Source organism: Hyperolius riggenbachi, chromosome 5 (assembly GCF_040937935.1).
Source record: "Hyperolius riggenbachi isolate aHypRig1 chromosome 5, aHypRig1.pri, whole genome shotgun sequence".
Classification (NCBI taxonomy): Eukaryota; Metazoa; Chordata; class Amphibia; order Anura; family Hyperoliidae; genus Hyperolius; species Hyperolius riggenbachi.
This window is the reverse complement of record NC_090650.1, coordinates 16,355,746-16,374,051: the sequence shown is the minus strand read 5'-3', so window position 1 is coordinate 16,374,051 and position 18,306 is coordinate 16,355,746. Positions and strand designations below refer to the sequence as shown.

General features: G+C 45.2%; 1 protein-coding gene across 1 annotated transcript in view; it reads left to right on the top strand.

The window, feature by feature from the left end:
• The first annotated feature begins 1,831 nt into the window (after positions 1 to 1,831).
• CRHR2 (corticotropin releasing hormone receptor 2) overlaps positions 1,832 to 18,306 on the top strand; it is a 325,322-nt gene continuing 308,847 nt past the window's right edge. The window contains exon 1 of the mRNA XM_068238507.1: positions 1,832 to 1,903. Coding sequence (XP_068094608.1) covers positions 1,876 to 1,903 — 28 coding nt within the window. The 5' untranslated portion in view covers positions 1,832 to 1,875. The remainder of the gene's footprint in view (positions 1,904 to 18,306) is intronic.

Here is an 18,306-nt window from a genome sequence, read left to right as displayed (position 1 = left end):
CGGGGGGGTTAGGGTTAGGAACCACTAGGGGGGGTTGTTAGGGTTAGGCACCACTCGGGGGGTTAGGGTTAGGAACCACCAGGGGGGGTTGTTAGGGTTAGGCACCACTGGGGGGTTAGGGTTTGGCACCACTCGGGGGGTTAGGGTTAGGAACCACCAGGGGGGGTTGGTAGGGTTAAGCACCACTGGGGGGTTAGGGTTTGGCACCACCCGGGGGGATTAAGGTTAGGCACCACCAGGGGGGTTGTTAGGGTTAGGCACCACTTGGGGGGTTAGGGTTAGGAACCACCAGGGGGGGTTGGTAGGGTTAGGCACCACTGGGGGGGGTTAGGGTTTGGCACCACCGGGGGGGTTAAGGTTAGGCACCACCAGGGGGGGTTGTTAGGGTTAGGTACCACTCGGGGGGGTTAGGGTTAGGCACCACTGGGCGGGTGGTTAAGGTTAGGCACAACCAGGTGGGTGGTTAGGGTTAGGCGCCATCAGGGGAGGGTTCTGTGTGAGAGTAGGGGTGGGTTAAGCTGTATTGTTGAATTACGTAACGATTTTTAACGTTAATATCTTTTCGTTATTATTTCCCGTCTGTTTCAACAACGGCATTTATCGTTAACCAAGTTTCAAAAACGATGTTTATCGTTATCAACTTTTGTTGTCCACCAGAGCCATTTAGTTATGCAGCCGGCCCTTTTTTCACGGCACCCTTTTTTCATGCACACTTTTGTATGGTTGGTTGGGGACATTTACAGCCCTTACATATTTGTAAATATTTTATTATATCTTTTCATGTGACAACACTGAAGAGATGACACTCTGATATGACACAAAGTAGTCAGTGTACAGCTTGTATATTTTCCCCTATAGCTGTTTGTGCATTTATTGATGAGGCGGTATCAGGTGAAGGAGGAAAGCTTTTTTCAAGTGTTTTCACGTCAAATGATGTGACTTCTCTGCATAGGCCACTATGCAAACTTTGTGTATGCAAACTAGAAAAAGAAAGTCTTGTCCTTTTTACTATTGATCTATTAATAAAAAATCAGCAGTGTTTTTAGGTAGGGCAATGCCTAGGAGAACTCACGGAGAAGCATGTGATCAGTTTGATCAGCTGATAGGTTTGTAAGGTTCTGATTTGCTGTGATGACTTCCTGGTTTAACACCTGATCATGATCAGCAAAATTTACAGCCTTACAAATCCATCAGCTGATCAAACTGATCACATGCTTCTCCATGAGTTCTTCTAAGCATTGCCGTCCCTATTTATGATATGTTATTTACCAGTGCTAGTACATGCTAAGTTTGCATACCCAATGAACTTGAACTTTTTATTTTTAGTTTGGGGGACTTAAAGAGACACTAAAGCGAAAAAAAAAATATGATATAATGAATTGGTTGTGTACTATGAATAATTACTAGAAGATTAGCAGCAAAGAAAATATTCTCATACTTTTATTTTCAGGTATATAGTGTTTTTTCTAACATTGCATTATTCTATAATATGTGCAGATTACACAACACTCAGCATTCAAAATGATAACAGTTCATTTACAGTTGAGATAATAAAAGTCAGATAACAGCCCTCTCCATGACTAACTTAGTCGGAGAGCTTAATGGCTTGTTTGCATAGAGATAACAACTGGAGTTTCTCAACTCTTCCTGTACTGGAAACAATTAGACTGATGTATCTGATCTTAATGTTTTATTTCTTAGCTGTACTACACATACAAATCATAATATCATAATTTTTTTTTCGCTTCAGTGTCTCTTTAACATCACCGGGTTTCAACTAATAACAATATTTTCTTTTCTTGTTTGCAGATGCTCCTCCGGTATTCCAGTTCAGAAAACCTGTCCCTCAGTACCCTGCTGGAGAAGTACTGCCAGATGCTCTCTGCCATGTACAACGTCACAGGTACAAAGCAGTATGTAGCAAGCACCTATGGTGGACCGAGGAAAGATTCAGACGTGCTCTCCACTCCAGTCACCTGTGCACTACAGGTGTCCTCTCAAGTAACCGTTCCAATGAGTCAGCACCGTCTTCAATAAATAAACTCTTTTATTAGTATCAAAATATCATAAAATCCAGAAGATCAAGCAACCAGCGACAGCTCCGCTGTTTCGGGCAATCTGCCCTTTCTCAAGCTGTTAAAGCATGTCCTCCACACTTAAAACTGACATAATGACCATATATATAGCACACCAAATAGATCAGGTGACTACAATGCAACGGTGCTGACTCATTGGAACGGTAACGTCACAGGTACCAAACAAAATGAAATGTCTTGATCATTTGACCAATGTATCGCGCATATGTTAGTTTTTTCCTCATCCATGAAAAAAAATGATCAAAAACTTTGAAAAAAATTGCTTGTGTGCAGTGGCGTACCTAGGGCATTTGACACTGCCGGTGCTTGGTATTATAAGACACCCCCCTTTGAGCGCAGCATCATGTTGTCACAGGTCTCCGCCTGAATGCCACCCACTGTGCTTCCGCTAATCATTCAGGAAGCACAGTGGGCAGCATTGAGGATGCTGCTGTCCCCACTGCCCCTCCTTCTAGTGCTGCTTCCCCCTCCTGCTCTGCTGCTGTGGGGGGTCGTGGCGGCGACACCCCCTCGCTGTTGGTCACCCGGTGCGCCACACCCCCCTGGTAGGAACGCCCCTGCTTGTGTCTATAAATCAAGAAAACTGACAACCTACCCTGCACCATTCAATCTTCTGAAAAACTGGTCAGAATTTTACACCACTACTGATTGACTTTTCTGTATAGCCAAAAAATGTAATCTTGCTAATCGTTCTGAGTTGATGCCCCAGAAACATGGCCATGCTCCTCTGTAACAGGTCCTCTTTACTCTCAGTAGCAGCGAGGAATAATGGTAGTTAATGATGTCCCTCTGTGTCACGCTACAAGTGCTGATACTGGAAGTGTCGCAGTGCTGAGTGTACAGTCAGGTGATGCCTCGGTAACATGACAGATCTGTCACTGACAGGCCCTCTTTGCTCTCAGTAGCAGCGACGAATACATGTAGTTATGTCATCCTTTAACACACTACGGGCTTGATTCAAAAAACGGTGCTTACTGTTAGCACGCTGTGAAAAGTGCTTCGTGCGAAATTTCGCATGATAACAGTTATCGTGCGTAAAAATTCGCATTCACGTGTTAACTCGAAATTTTCGGTCAAGTTTGTGATAAATTCGCGTTATCGCATGAGCATGAATGTTAACGCACAAAACAATCGCATTAACGCAAATAATTTTTGCGCGCAATAACCGTTTATCGTGCAAAAACGTTTTTTTTTTCACACGAAAACGTGCTAGAACGCGTGAAAAGCCGTGCTAACAGTTAGCTCCATTTAGTGAATCAAGCCCTACAAGTGCCGATACTGGAAGCGTCGCAGTGTTCCTCTGTGACAGGCCCTCTTTGCTCTCAGTAGCAGCGATGAATGCATGTAGTGATGTCATCCTGTAACACACTACAAGTGCCGATACTGGAAGCGTCGCAGTGTTCCTCTGTGACAGGCCCTCTTTGCTCTCAGTAGGAGCGATGAATGCATGTAGTGATGTCATCCTGTAACACACTATAAGTGCCGATACTGGAAGCGTCGCAGTGTTCCTCTGTGACAGGCCCTCTTTGCTCTCAGTAGGAGCGATGAATGCATGTAGAGATGTCATCCTGTAACACACTACAAGTGCCGATACTGGAAGCGTCGCAGTGTTCCTCTGTGACAGGCCCTCTTTGCTCTCAGTAGGAGCGATGAATGCATGTAGTGATGTCATCCTGTAACACACTACAAGTGCCGATACTGGAAGCGTCGCAGTGTTCCTCTGTGACAGGCCCTCTTTGCTCTCAGTAGGAGCGATGAATGCATGTAGTGATGTCATCCTGTAACACACTACAAGTGCCGATACTGGAAGCGTCGCAGTGTTCCTCTGTGACAGGCCCTCTTTGCTCTCAGTAGGAGCGATGAATGCATGTAGTGATGTCATCCTGTAACACACTACAAGTGCCGATACTGGAAGCGTCGCAGTGTTCCTCTGTGACAGGCCCTCTTTGCTCTCAGTAGGAGCGATGAATGCATGTAGTGATGTCATCCTGTAACACACTACAAGTGCCGATACTGGAAGCGTCGCAGTGTTCCTCTGTGACAGGCCCTCTTTGCTCTCAGTAGGAGCGATGAATGCATGTAGTGATGTCATCCTGTAACACACTACAAGTGCCGATACTGGAAGCGTCGCAGTGTTCCTCTGTGACAGGCCCTCTTTGCTCTCAGTAGCAGCGATGAATGCATGTCGTGATGTCATCCTGTAACACACTACAAGTGCCGATACTGGAAGCGTCGCAGTGTTCCTCTGTGACAGGCCCTCTTTGCTCTCAGTAGCAGCGATGAATGCATGTAGAGATGTCATCCTGTAACACACTACAAGTGCCGATACTGGAAGCGTCGCAGTGTTCCTCTGTGACAGGCCCTCTTTGCTCTCAGTAGCAGCGATGAATGCATGTAGTGATGTCATCCTGTAACACACTACAAGTGCCGATACTGGAAGCGTCGCAGTGTTCCTCTGTGACAGGCCCTCTTTGCTCTCAGTAGCAGCGATGAATGCATGTAGAGATGTCATTCTGTAACACACTACAAGTGCCGATACTGGAAGCGTCGCAGTGTTCCTCTGTGACGGGCCCTCTTTGCTCTCAGTAGCAGCGATGAATGCATGTAGAGATGTCATCCTGTAACACACTACAAGTGCCGATACTGGAAGCGTCGCAGTGTTCCTCTGTGACGGGCCCTCTTTGCTCTCAGTAGCAGCGATGAATGCATGTAGTGATGTCATCCTGTAACACACTACAAGTGCCGATACTGGAAGCGTCGCAGTGTTCCTCTGTGACAGGCCCTCTTTGCTCTCAGTAGGAGCGATGAATGCATGTAGTGATGTCATCCTGTAACACACTACAAGTGCCGATACTGGAAGCGTCGCAGTGTTCCTCTGTGACGGGCCCTCTTTGCTCTCAGTAGCAGCGATGAATGCATGTAGAGATGTCATTCTGTAACGCGCTACAAGTGCTGGTAACAGAAGTGTCACAGTGCTGAGTGTACAGTCAGGGCTATAATTACAGTCACTATAGGCTATTAAGAAGTGGGGAATTATGTCTGTTAATAGGTTATGCTGCCAGATGTAACACAGAATGACTCCAAGGAGTCCTCCTGTAAGCGGATAATACCCTCATAATGCAGCCTGGTTAGCGGGATTTAAACACTCGAGTCTCTTTTATGTAAATGGAAGCTGGATGCGTCCCCTTCTCTCCATTCACCAGACACGGTACACAAATTGTGTCTTGCTTCTGTGACTGGGCACCTCAGAGCCTGAGCAACACTGGGGAGGGGGGGGGGGGGGCGTAACTAGGGGAGACTATACAGATCGGGCATTTTTGTGGTTACACTTGTTATGGGTGTGAAGATCATGATGACCAGATTTGTTTTATGACCATTGTGAGATGGGCACTAATGCTGTGAAGGGCACCAGTGCAGTATCATGAGTCCCCAATGTTTGCAACCTAAACATTTGTAATTGTGTGCTTGACACCTGACAGGCTTTTCATGTAACTCTGCTTCAATATTACACTGTTAGCCTGTCAGACTGCAGGGATTCTTACAGATTCATACCTCCGCAAATGAAACATTCCAAACATAGCTAAAATCTTGTGAGGAGGACCCCCAGGCCGTGAGGGTCACCGGTAGATGGCAAGGGGAAGGGGCGGGAACATTGGGGGAGGAGGGGCATCACAGTTTTGCTGAGCGGCCCCATGAAGTCTAGTTACACCACTGCTCTTGTGTGTATCTGTATCTCCTCTGTGTAGGCTTGATGCATGAACTTGCGGTAACATTGCTGTGAACAGACATGGCACTGCAATATTACCCTTACTGTGTACCGCTAGTTACACTATTAGCATGAGCTGGGGTAGCCAAGTAGTGTGACCTTGCTATGGTAATGCGCACTACTAACAGAAACGCTGATTAATAACCCACGCTACAATAGTAAAGGTTTCGGTAGACAGTAAAGTACCACTTGTCATATCATAACTCACACAATTAATTTATCTATATCTTGTTTTTTCCACCACCATTTAGGCTTTCTTTGGGTGGTACATTTTGCTAAGAATTATTTCTTTCTAAATCCATTTTAACAGGAAAATTAAGAAAGAAATGAAAAAAAATCATTATTTCTCAGTTTTTGGCCATTATAGTTTGAAATTAATATATGCTACCGCAATTAAAACTCTTGTATTTTATTTGCCCATCTGTCCCGGTTATTACACTTTTTAAACGATGTCCCTATCACAATTTATGGCGCCGATATTTTATTTAGAAATAAAGGTGCATTTTTTCAATTTGCGTTCATCACTATTTATAAGCTTATAATTTAAAATAATATAATAACATACTTTCTTGACATGCATATTTAAAAAGTTCAGACCCTTGGGTAACTATTTGTTGTTTTTGTTTTTTTTTTTATTGTATTTTTTTTTATTTCTTTTTTAAATAAAAAATGTATTTGGGTAATTTTTGGTGTGGGAGGGAAACAGCTATTTTTACATGTAAAATAATAGAATTGTTTAATAAAAAAAATGTATGTGGGTGCAGTTTACTATTTGGCCACAAGATGGCCACAGTCAAAAAAGCCCTGGATGCGAACGATCTCGAAGAAGGTGAAGTCTCTTGGGGGCAGAAATACCGCGCTCTCTGAATAGAAAGCGTCGGTATTTCTCCAGGGGACTTATAATGGGAATTATATTCCCATTCACTGATCGGGGGCTAGCGGCAGGCGGCGCAAGTGCGCACAAGAGCGCGCACCATGCGGCGGCAGCAGCAGAGCCTATCTGGACGAGTACTGTATATACTCGCAAGCAAGCCGAATTTTTGACCCCCCAAAAGTGGGCCAAAAGTTGGGGGGTCGGCTTGCTTGCGAGTCATGGGTGGGTAGGTGGGTGTATAGGTGCTGTCCCTCCCCGCTCCCCCCCGCGGCCGCCGCTGCTATTACCTTAGCCGCTTCCTCTATCCCCGTCCATAGAGAGCGGTTCCCATAGTAACGACATCGCCGCTACAGGAAGCCGCTCTCTATGGTTTCCTCGTCATCACAGCAGCGAGAGGCGCGCTGCTGTGAATGAGTTACCGGAGAAGGACGGGGATAGAGGAAGCGGCGCCGCCTAAGGTAATAGCAGCGGCGGCCGCGGGGGAGCGGGGAGGGACAGCACCTACCCACCCACCTACCCACCCATACTGGGGCACTATGCTAGCTATATGGGGCACTATGCTAGCTATACTGGGGCACTATACAAGCTATAATGGGGCACTATACTAGCTATAATGGGGCACTATACTAGCTATAATGGGGCACTATACTAGCTATAATGGGGCACTATACTAGCTATAATGGGGCACTATACTAGCTATACTGAGCACTATACTAGCTAAACTGGGGCACTTCACTAGCTATACTGAGCACTATACTGGCTATACTGGGCACTATACTGGCTATACTGAGCACTATACTAGCTATACTGAGCACTATACTAGCTATACTGAGCACTATACTGGCTATACTGGGCACTATACTGGCTATACTGGGCACTGTACTGGCTATACTGGGCACTATACTGGCTATACTGAGCACTATACTAGCTATACTGAGCACTATACTAGCTATACTGGGGCATTTTACTAGCTATACTGAGCACTACCTACCTATACTGGGCACTATACTAGCTATACTGGGACATACTGGGGGGATCACGCGGCCAGCGTTTCCTACCCCCGGCTTACATGAGGGTCAATCATTTTTTCCTGTTTTTTGGGGTAAAAGTGGGGGGGTCGGCTTACATGCGGGTCGGCTTGCTTGCGAGTATATACGGTAAGTTCGTCCAGATAGGCTGAACTGGTTAACCCAACCCTAACCTCACACAGAAGCAGGGCCGGGACAAGGTCCAACACCAACAGAGGCTGAGCTGCCCAAATGCGCCCCCCCCCCCCCCCACCCCAAAAAAAGCAATTGATCATGTTCGGGTTTTGTTAATGATCCGATCCAACAAGATCAATTGGTGGCCACACACAACGATGGTCCGTTTAAACGGTTGTTATCGTCCAATGATTATTGCATAAGTGTGCACCCATACAGCGGAGGACCTGCTATCTACCATCGAGCCTGCATGGTCATAGTTGCTTCTACACTGTAATCTCCAGATTCAGGGATTAAATTGTGAGCTCCTCTGAGGACAGTCAGTGACATGACTATGTACTGTGTAATGTGCTGCAGAAGATGTCAGTGCTATATAAATACATAATAATAATATGGTAGAACATTAGACTATGACTATGGTAGGATTAGAGTGTGAGCTCCTCTGAGGCCAGTCAGTGACATGACTATGTACTCTGTAATGTGCGCTGCAGATGTCAGTGCTATAGACATCTATCTATATATATAATAGAGTAAGTGCCTCAACCTTTAAGCAAGAAGAAGAAGTACTTTGCATGAGAAAATGTATGCGTGATCAAACACCAAGTTTAAGGCCTCTTTTCCACGGACTGTTGAGCTATGTGCTCAGCAAGCAGTTACCAGGCAGCAGTAAGCAGTTACCAGGCAGCAGTAAGCAGTTACCAGGCAGCAGTAAGCAGTTACCAGGCAGCAGCAAGCTGTTACCAGGCAGCAGTAAGCAGTTACCAGGCAGCAGTAAGCAGTTACCAGGCGGCAGTAAGCAGTTACCAGGCGGCAGCAAGCAGTTACCAGGCGGCAGCAAGCAGTTACCAGGCGGCAGCAAGCAGTTACCAGGCGGCAGCAAGCAGTTACCAGGCGGCAGCAAGCTGTTACCAGGCGGCAGCAAGCTGTTACCAGGCGGCAGCAAGCTGTTACCAGGCAGCAGCAAGCTGTTACCAGGCAGTAGTGAGCAGTTGTAAGAGTTTGAGAGGCATTTTACTGCCTATCAACTGTCCGTGGAAAAGAGGCCTACCCTAGCAAGTCTGGCTTTGCAAATCTGGCCTAATTGGCTATTCATGAGGCAATGCTCACGCAAATTTGCTTTTGCATTCCAAACTATATGCAGGGTCAAAAAACCAATAAAGCGGTCGCCCTGCTGCATGCCAGTGATGAGCGAAAATGTTTACAGAATTTTCACCTAATTTCGTTTTGACAGGCAAATATTCCATCTAATTTTTTCGCGTTAATTTTCGCCTAATGCCAGTCATTTTTGCGTTACTTGCATATTATTGCGGACATTTTCCGCATAAGGGCATTAGCGTCTGCATTCAGAGAAGTTTCTTGTGCTTTATTGCGGACATTTTTCCATATAAACGTCTGCATAGACTTAATTTCCATGCGGATTATTGTGGACATTTTTCTGCATAAGGGCATATGCATCTGCATACAATGAATTTTCGAAAACGCAAATATTTCTGAAGATTTGCGTGAAAATTCGCCGAAAACTGGATTTTCGATGCGAAAATGACTTAAACTGAAAATTCGCAAGCAACACTGCTACATGCTACATTAGCACTATCCAGGAGCGCCACAGGGAGGATTCCTAATGCCCCCTTTTTATACAACCGGGGGACCGCGGGGTCCCAGGCACTCTCACTGCCTGGGAACCACAGCAGCACCCCGGAGGGGGAGGCTGGGTGGCGCAGGCGACCCCCCCAAGCGTGGTCAGCGCCGGGGAGAGCCATCCGCACCAACCTCCCAATATTAAAAACAGGCACTTACCTTAACGTCCATTGTGTTCTGCTACATGCGCATTAACTTGGGGCACCACATGAGAAAGGAGTGAAGCATAGTTCACCCCGAGCTTTAGAGCTCAGGGCTGGCTCACATACAGCACTCGGGGGGGGGGGGGGGGGGGGGGTTGAAGACAAGCGCAGACAACTAACTCCAGGGCTCACACCACCGGAGCAAGCCATCCACCACCTGCCTCCAAAGGATACAAACTGCAAAAAATGCTTTCCATGAGAAAATTAATGCGCATGTAGCAGAACGCAGTGGACGTTAAGGTAAGTGCCTGTTTTTAATATTGGGAGGTGGGTGCGGACGGCTTTCCCTGGCGCTGGCCACACTTAGGGGGGTCGGCTGCGCCACCCAGCCTCCCCCTCTGGGGTGCTGCTGTGGTTCCCAGGCAGTGAGAGAGCCTGGGACCCCGCGGTCCCCCCTGGTTGTATAAAAAGAGTGGCATTGGGAATCCTCCCCGTGGCGCTTCTGGATAGTGCTAATGTACCATGAACATATTCCCGCAGGGCAACCGCTTTGCAGTATTGGTTTTTTGACCCTGCATAGTTTGGCATGCAAAAGCAAATGCATATTTGCATGAGCATTGCCTCATGAATAACAAATTAGGCCAGATTTGGAAAGCCAGACTTGCTAGAGTTAAACTTGGTGTTTGAGCATGGAAAGCATTTTTTGCAGTTGTATCCTTTGGAGGCAGGTTGTGAATGGCTTGCTCCAGTGGTGTGAGCCCTGCAGTGAGTTGTCTGCGCCTGTCCCCCCCTGGAGTGTTGTACGTGAGCCAGCCCTGAGCTCTAAAGCTCGGGGTGACCCATGCTTCACTCCTTTCTCATGTGGGGGGCCCAAGTTAGTGCGCATGAAGCAGAACACAATGGATGTTAAAGTAAGTGCCTGTTTTTAATATTGGGAGGTGGGTGCGGACAGCTCTCCCCGGCACTGGCCATGCTTGGGGGGGCGCCTGCGGCACCTAGCCTCCCCCTCCGGGGGATGCCGCTGTGGTTATCAGGCAGTGAGAGAGCCTGGGACCCCGTGGTTCCCCCGGGTTGTATAAAAAGGGGGTATTGGAAAGCCTCCCAGTGGCGCTCCTGGATAGTGCTAATGTAGCATGAACTAATTCCTGCAGGGGGACCACTTTGTGGTATTAGTTTTATGACCCTGCATAGTTTGGCATGCGAAAGCAAATGCATATTTGCATGAGCATTGCCTCATGAATAGCCAATTAGGCCAGATTTGGAAAGCCAGACTTGCTAGGGTTAAACTTGGTGTTTGAGCACGCATACATTTTCTAATGGAAAGCCTAAAGGTGGGTACACACATCAGATAAAAGTCTTTGGAAAATGAAAGATCACAGACCAATGTTATCCCCTTCCATGTAGTATGAGAGCCATACCTACACAGTTTATTCTATTGAGCTGAACTCCCCATCAGATAAAATTTTTTGCAAGATGCTGCACACACAGATGCTGTACACATGCAACAGATCAGTATCTGCAAAAGATCTGTTCCTGCAAAAAAATCAGTTTCTGCAAAATGCATTTATAGTCTATGATATCTGCAGATCTTATGCTGGGCATACACGGTATGTTTTCTACCATGTAATCGAGCCGTGTCCGATACCCTGCCGGATCGATTCTGCTGCGCTTGATACCGGCGGGCAGGACAAAAGAAGAAACGAGTGGAAAATAAGAAAGCGCTCGCGGGGACGACTCGAGCGGGAATCGATCCGGGCGCCCGCGGGGACGAGCGGGAATCGAGCCAGCGGCTCTATAACACGGTAGAAAACATACCATGTATGCCCAGCATAATGCACACCTTGTTTGACGGATATTCATCTGCAGATCAGACAATCATCTGCAGATCCAAAGATCCATCCTGGTGGATCTGATCTGCAGATGAAGTCCGTTAAACAAGGTGTGTATGAGATCTGCAGATATAGACTAAGAATGTATTTTGCAGGAACAGATCTTTTGCAGATACTGATCTGTTGCATGTGTACTGCATCTCTGTGTACAGCATCTTGCAAAGATTTCTGTCTGATGGGGAGTTCAGCTCCATAGAATAGACTGTGTAGAGAGTGGCTCTCATACTACACGGAAGGGGGTAAAATTGGTCTGTGATCTTTGATTTTCCAAAGACTTTTATCTGATGTGTGTACCCACCTTTATTCTTCTTGCTTCAAGGTTGAGGCACGTACTCTACTAGATAGATAGAAGATGCGGCGTATGCTACGACGCGGGTCGGCTAGTACATAATAATATGGTAGGACATTACACTAGGTCTATGGTACTACAGGACAGGCTGGTAAACTGACCTGACTGACAGAACTGTGAACAATACTGGAGTGTCCAGGAGATGAGTGTGACAGCCACCCTGTGCTGAGTCCCGAGGAATATTAGAAGAATTATTATTATTGATTTATAAAGTGCAAACATATTCAGTGGCGCTGTACAAAGTAAGAAACAAACATGTGGTGAATAATATGCAGACAAAAGGTATACACCAAAATACAAAGTTGGTGACAAAATACAGATTGGGTAATTACAGCGACAAAAGTAAAATGATGAATAAAATGTATAACATATTGTAAGATGCAAAAGATGAAGGGCCCGTTTCCACTAGCGTGGCACGATTTAGACGGGAAAACCGCGGCAACGAATCCGCACGCGGTTGCGGTTTCCTTGCCGCTTCTATGCGGACTTTCACACGGAATCGCTCGCGGTTTGCACGACGCAATTTTAACCATGTCAATGCTGGCAAGCATTGACATGGGGTTTCAAGCGGAAACGCACGCGGAAACGCCGGGAAAACGCTTGCGTGCGTGGTGTGCGGCATGTGAATTCTGATGGCTCTGCCGTGCAAATTTTTTTCTGCACAAGAAACCGCACAGAATCCCGCACAAGTGGAAACAGCCCCATCCACTTGTGTTGTCTATGCGAATCTGCATGCAGGAAACGCTCTCTTTTTTTTTCCTCCCCCTTCCCCTCCCTCCCTCCCTCCCTCCCTCCCCCTTTTCCTTTTTTGCCCTTTCTTCCCTGTTTTGATGCTATACCATTTAATGTAATATATAATGTCTATTGCTATCTTAACATACATCTCAATGGCCTCAATTCACTAAGCTTATCTCCTGTCTTTAATAACGTTTCTAGAGTGATCACCATGGTGATGAGGCATGTAGTATTCAGGAAACATTTTACCTCAGGCAAACCTAAAGTTAACTCTTCTGTCTTTAAGTTAACTCTCCAATCCTTAAAATAACTCCAGAGTTAAAGACAGGCTGTTAATTAACTGCGTGTGAAAATAACTACAGAGGAGGTAAATTAACTACAGAGGAGGTAACTTAAGGAATGAAGAGATAAGATAACTCTCTCACTGTGTGGTGGCAAGTTATCTCTTGCCTTATTATCTCCAGCATGATCTTAGTGAATTGAGGCCAATGTCTGTTGTCAAGCTGTTTATTTATCTTGATGTGTGACCATGTCATCATTGGTTTTTAACTTTTTGACTTTTGTATATTGGCTCTGCCATTTTATATGTGATAATGTATATGTCACTTTAAGAGGGGTAGCCATGCCCAATGTGGGCGGGCACCCGACTATTTAAACCTGTGTTGAATTTGTACATGCTGACTATGATTAAAGGGACACTTAAGTCAAACAAAAAAAATTAGTTTTACTCACCTGGGGTTTCCAATAGCCCGCTGCAGCTGTCCGGTGCCCTCGCCGTCTCCCTCCGATCCTCCTGGCCCCGCCAGCAGCCACTTCCTGTTTCGGTGACAGGAGCCAACAGGCTGGGAATGCGAGTGATTCTTCGCATTCCCAGACACATTAGCACCCTCTATGCTGCTATATGGTATATGATATATGCTATAGCAGCATAGATGGCGCTATTGTGGCCAGGAACGCAAAGAATCACTCGCGTCCCCAGCCTGTCAGCTCCTGTCACCGAAACAGGAAGTGGCTGCCGGCGGGGCCAGGAGGATCGGAGGGAGACGGCGAGGGCACCGGACAGCTGCAGGGGGCTATTGGAAACCTCAGGTGAGTAAAACTCATTTTTTTTTGTTTGACTTAAGTGTCCCTTTAAGGAGCCCTTCAGAGCTTTTGTGTGTCCACTGATGTGCTAATAAAGGAAGAAAAGTTTTATACCCACCCTTGGTGTAGCGGGATATCCCCCCTTTTTTGCCTATCGCTCTCTGTATTCACTACTGCCATCTAGTGTACACAATGGAAGTGCCAGGCACCCCCTCCCCCTTCCCCCCCCCCACTAACTGGAATGGTGCTTCAATGTTAAAAGCTCGCTGTCTGCATATCTGCATAACGGTAACACGATAGTGATATAAACAATAATTATACACTCAACTTTATTGCTACCTGTCTCCAGCAAAGCTTTTAAGTCTTGTCACCTGTTACATTACCATATTTATGCTATAGAATGGCATGTCACTGGAGTGTAGCATGGTGACCTCTCTCGTGACCTTTTCTCTTCTTAAAGGGCAACTATTGCAAAAAATAAAAATAACAAAAATTGTAAAATATAAGAATAGATACATATAAATGTGGATTTCTCCAAGTGTCATATGCACTGTAAATTATTTTTCTCCTAGGTTTCTCTCAATTACAATAGGAATTGTAAATCTGACACATCTGTCAGATTTTGGACATGTGCATTTCCTCATGGAGGATTTTCAGCTATCTCTTTAGTTACAAAAGCACTCACGGAATTGCAGTTGCACAGTCCAACTGCCAAGATAGTGTACGGCGAGTAGGGAATCTGGCTGACATCTTTGTATAGATCCTTCCCAGTGAGTGGTTTTACAAAGAATAAAGGTACTGTAATACTGGGAACCTCCCAAGAGGAGATGGACTAGTCCAAAATCTGTCAGATCTGTCAGTTTTTGTACTACTTACTGTAAGTGACAGCAACATAAGAAAAAAGGTAATTTATACTGTAGAGTATTTTTGTCTGGGAAGAATGAACATTTAGTATGTAGTCCTTTAATATTAGTTAGGTTGCCTCATGGATATTTTTTACTCTTTGAATGCAGTAAAAAAATATATAGCCAGGGGTGGTAGGGCCATGCTCCTCATGGGGTATTCTCAGGAATTTCCTCATTTGCAAAAGAAAGGGTTATAGGAAGGATGGAGTCAGGCCAGTGTGCATCTTTGTACAGATCGTTTACATAAAGTGCTTTGTAAAGTATACATAGAATCCCCCATAAGGAAATAGACTAGTCCAAAACTTGTCAGATCTGACAGACTTTTACTACCTCCTATAAGTGACCTACTATAATTTTCCATTTTTCTGAAATACGATTTTCAAGGAGTATTTTGTTGGTCATTTTTTGCATCGGAGAATGCAGGGAAAAAAAATGTAAAAATCGGAAAAACGAAAATCAAAAACTGGAAATTGGAAAAACAGAAAATCAGTCTTGAGGTCTAAGATTACAATTTTGCAGAAAAATTCTTTGATTGGCACAACGCTTCCGAGTTCTGCGAGTGGGCTAAAATTACCGAGTTGCGGTAAATCGGATTTCTGGATTTGCGATTGGAAATGCGGAAATTTCAATCCTTCAAAATCCGAATGAGCATTCCTAGTGACAGGGACATAGGAAAAAGGGGCAGATAAACCTCTTATATATATGCATACCTATGTATTTTAAATTATACAATTCTTCACAATACTGCTCCTTTAATCGAATGAATAAATAAAACTAGATGCTAATAAAGTGCATTACAGTGCATTCATACCTACCAACTTTTTGAGATGAGAAAGAGGGACACTTAAGCCACCCCCCTGCCGCACCCCTGATCACGCCCCATCACGCCCCTAGTCACACATACCATGAAGATTTCATAAGAAAAATATGTTTGTTTTTTTAATTCAAACCACACTGGTCCTTTCTATCCTGGTTCATTTTCCTTCCTATTAACATTTGAAAATAAGAAATATATCGACTTAAAAGATGGGAATAAAGTTCAGAGGCAATTAAACACATTTTTCAGTAGAGAAATACATATACAGTGGTGTGAAAAACTATTTGCCCCCTTCCTGATTTCTTATTCTTTTGCATGTTTGTCACACTTAAATGTTTCTGCTCATCAAAAACCGTTAACATAATTGAACACAAAATGCAGTCTTAAATTATGGTTTTTATTATTTAGTGAGAAAAAAACCTCAAAACCTACATGGAGCTGTGTGAAAAAGAAATTGCCCCCTGAACCTAATAACTGGTTGGGCCACCCTTAGCAGCAATAACTGCAATCAAGCATTTGCGATAACTTGCAACGAGTCTTTTACAGCGCTCTGGAGGAATTTTGGCCCACTCATCTTTGCTGAATTTGCAATTCAGATTTATTTGAGGGTTTTCTAGCATGAACCGCCTTTTTAAGGTCATGCCACAGCATCTCAATAGGATTCAGGTCAGGACTTTGACTAGGCCTCTCCAAAGTCTTCATTTTGTTTTTCTTCAGCCATTCAGAGGTGAATTTGCTGGTGTGTTTTGGGTCATTGTCCTGCTGCAGCACCCAAGATCGCTTCAGCTTGAGTTGACGAACAGATGGCCGGACATTCTCCTTCAGGATTTTTTGGTAGACAGTAGAATTCATGGTTCCATCTATCACAGCAAGCCTTCCAGATCCTGAAGCAGCAAAACAACCCCAGACCATCACACTACCACCACCATATTTTACTGTTGGTATGATGTTTTTCTGCTGAAATGCTGTGTTACTTCTACGCCAGATGTAACGGGACACGCAACTTCCAAAAAGTTCAACTTTTGTCTCGTCGGTCCACAAGGTATTTTCCCAAAAGTCTTGGCAATCATTGAGATGTTTTTTTTAGCAAAATTGAGATGAGCCTTAATGTTCTTTTTGCTTAAAAGTGGTTTGCGCCTTGGATATCTTCCATGCAGACCATTTTTGCCCAGTCTCTTTCTTATGGTGGAGTCGTGAACACTGACCTTAATTGAGGCAAGTGAGGCCTGCAGTTCTTTAGATGCTGTCCTGGGGTCTTTTGTGGCCTCTCGGATGAGTTTTCTTTGCGCTCTTGGGGTAATATTGGTTGGCCGGCCACTCCTGGGAAGTTTCATCACTGTTCCATGTGTTTGCCATTTGTGGATAATGGCTCTCACTGTGGTTCCCTGGAGTCCCAAAGCTTTAGAAATGGCTTTATAACCTTTACCAGACTGATAGATCTCAATTACAGTACTTTTGTTCTCAATTGTTCCTGAATTTCTTTGGATCTTGGCATGATGTCTAGCTTTTGAGGTGCTTTTGGTCTACTTCTCTGTCTCAGATAGCTCCTATTTAAGTGATTTCTTGATTGAAACAGGTGTGTCAGTAATCAGGCCTGGGGGTGGCTACAGAAATTGAACTCAGGTGTAATAAACCACCTTTAAGGTATTTTTTAACAAGGGGGGGCAATCACTTTTTCACACAGGGCCATGTAGATTTGGAGTTTTTTTTTTCTCACTAAATAATAAAAACCATCATTTAAAACTGCATTTTGTGTTCAATTAGGTTATCTTTGACTAATAGTTATTGTTTTATTGACAAATAGTTTTTGATGAGCAGAAACATTGAAGTGTGACAAACATGCAAAATAATAAGAAATCAGGAAGGGGGCAAATAGTTTTTCACACCACTGTATTTACACAGAAAGTGGGACAAAGTTTTGAAAGAGGGACAAATGAGGAGGAAAGAGGGACAGAGGGACAGGGCTCCCAAAGAAGGACTGTCCCTCCAAAAGAGGGACAGTTGGGAGCTATGGTGCATTACATTAATTAATAAACCCACAATGATAATCCTCCAATGAATTATAGAAGCATTGCTAACAGGATACACAGTTCAGGTTACAGTCCCCTCTGGAGTAGACACATGTGCAGGAAGTGAGGGCAGAAGGATAAACAGATCATGTGACATGACATCATACGTCATCCCACATGTTCCATGTCAAACAGAGCTAACTGCGTGCCTGATACAGTACCCACGAGACCGCCCCACACCTGGCGGCTGCTTCCGCTCGGCAAATTCTCTGCCTAAGGCGTTTCAGGCTGTGGGCCTCTGTGGTGCCCATGTGTGCTGGCAGCTCCCATCCATGTGTGACAGTGTTTATAGATCTGGGCTCTGTAGTGCTGCCGCTCATTAAAGAGAACCCGAGGTGGGGTTCTGACAATGCAATCCACATACAGAGGCTGGGTCTGCCTATACAGCCCAGCCTCTGTTGCTATCCAGATCCCCCCTAAGCCCCCCTGCGCTCTGCTATCCTCCATAAATCACAGCCGAGCTGCCGACATGCAGTGTGTCACAGCGGGCTGTGTTTATCTCTGTACTGTCAGTCTGCCGCTCCCCCGCCTCCTGCATAGCTCCGGTCCCCGCCCGCATCCCTTCCCTCCCCGCTGATTGGAGGGAAGGGACGCAGGCGGCACCGGAGCTATGCAGGAGGCAGGGGGGAGCGCCGAGACTGACAATACAGATCTACTTTTTAGTATTTTTTTCAACTGCAAAATCCTGGAAAGTTTTTCCCGCATTGATGGGTTGAATCAATTTTCTTTTTATAGAATTG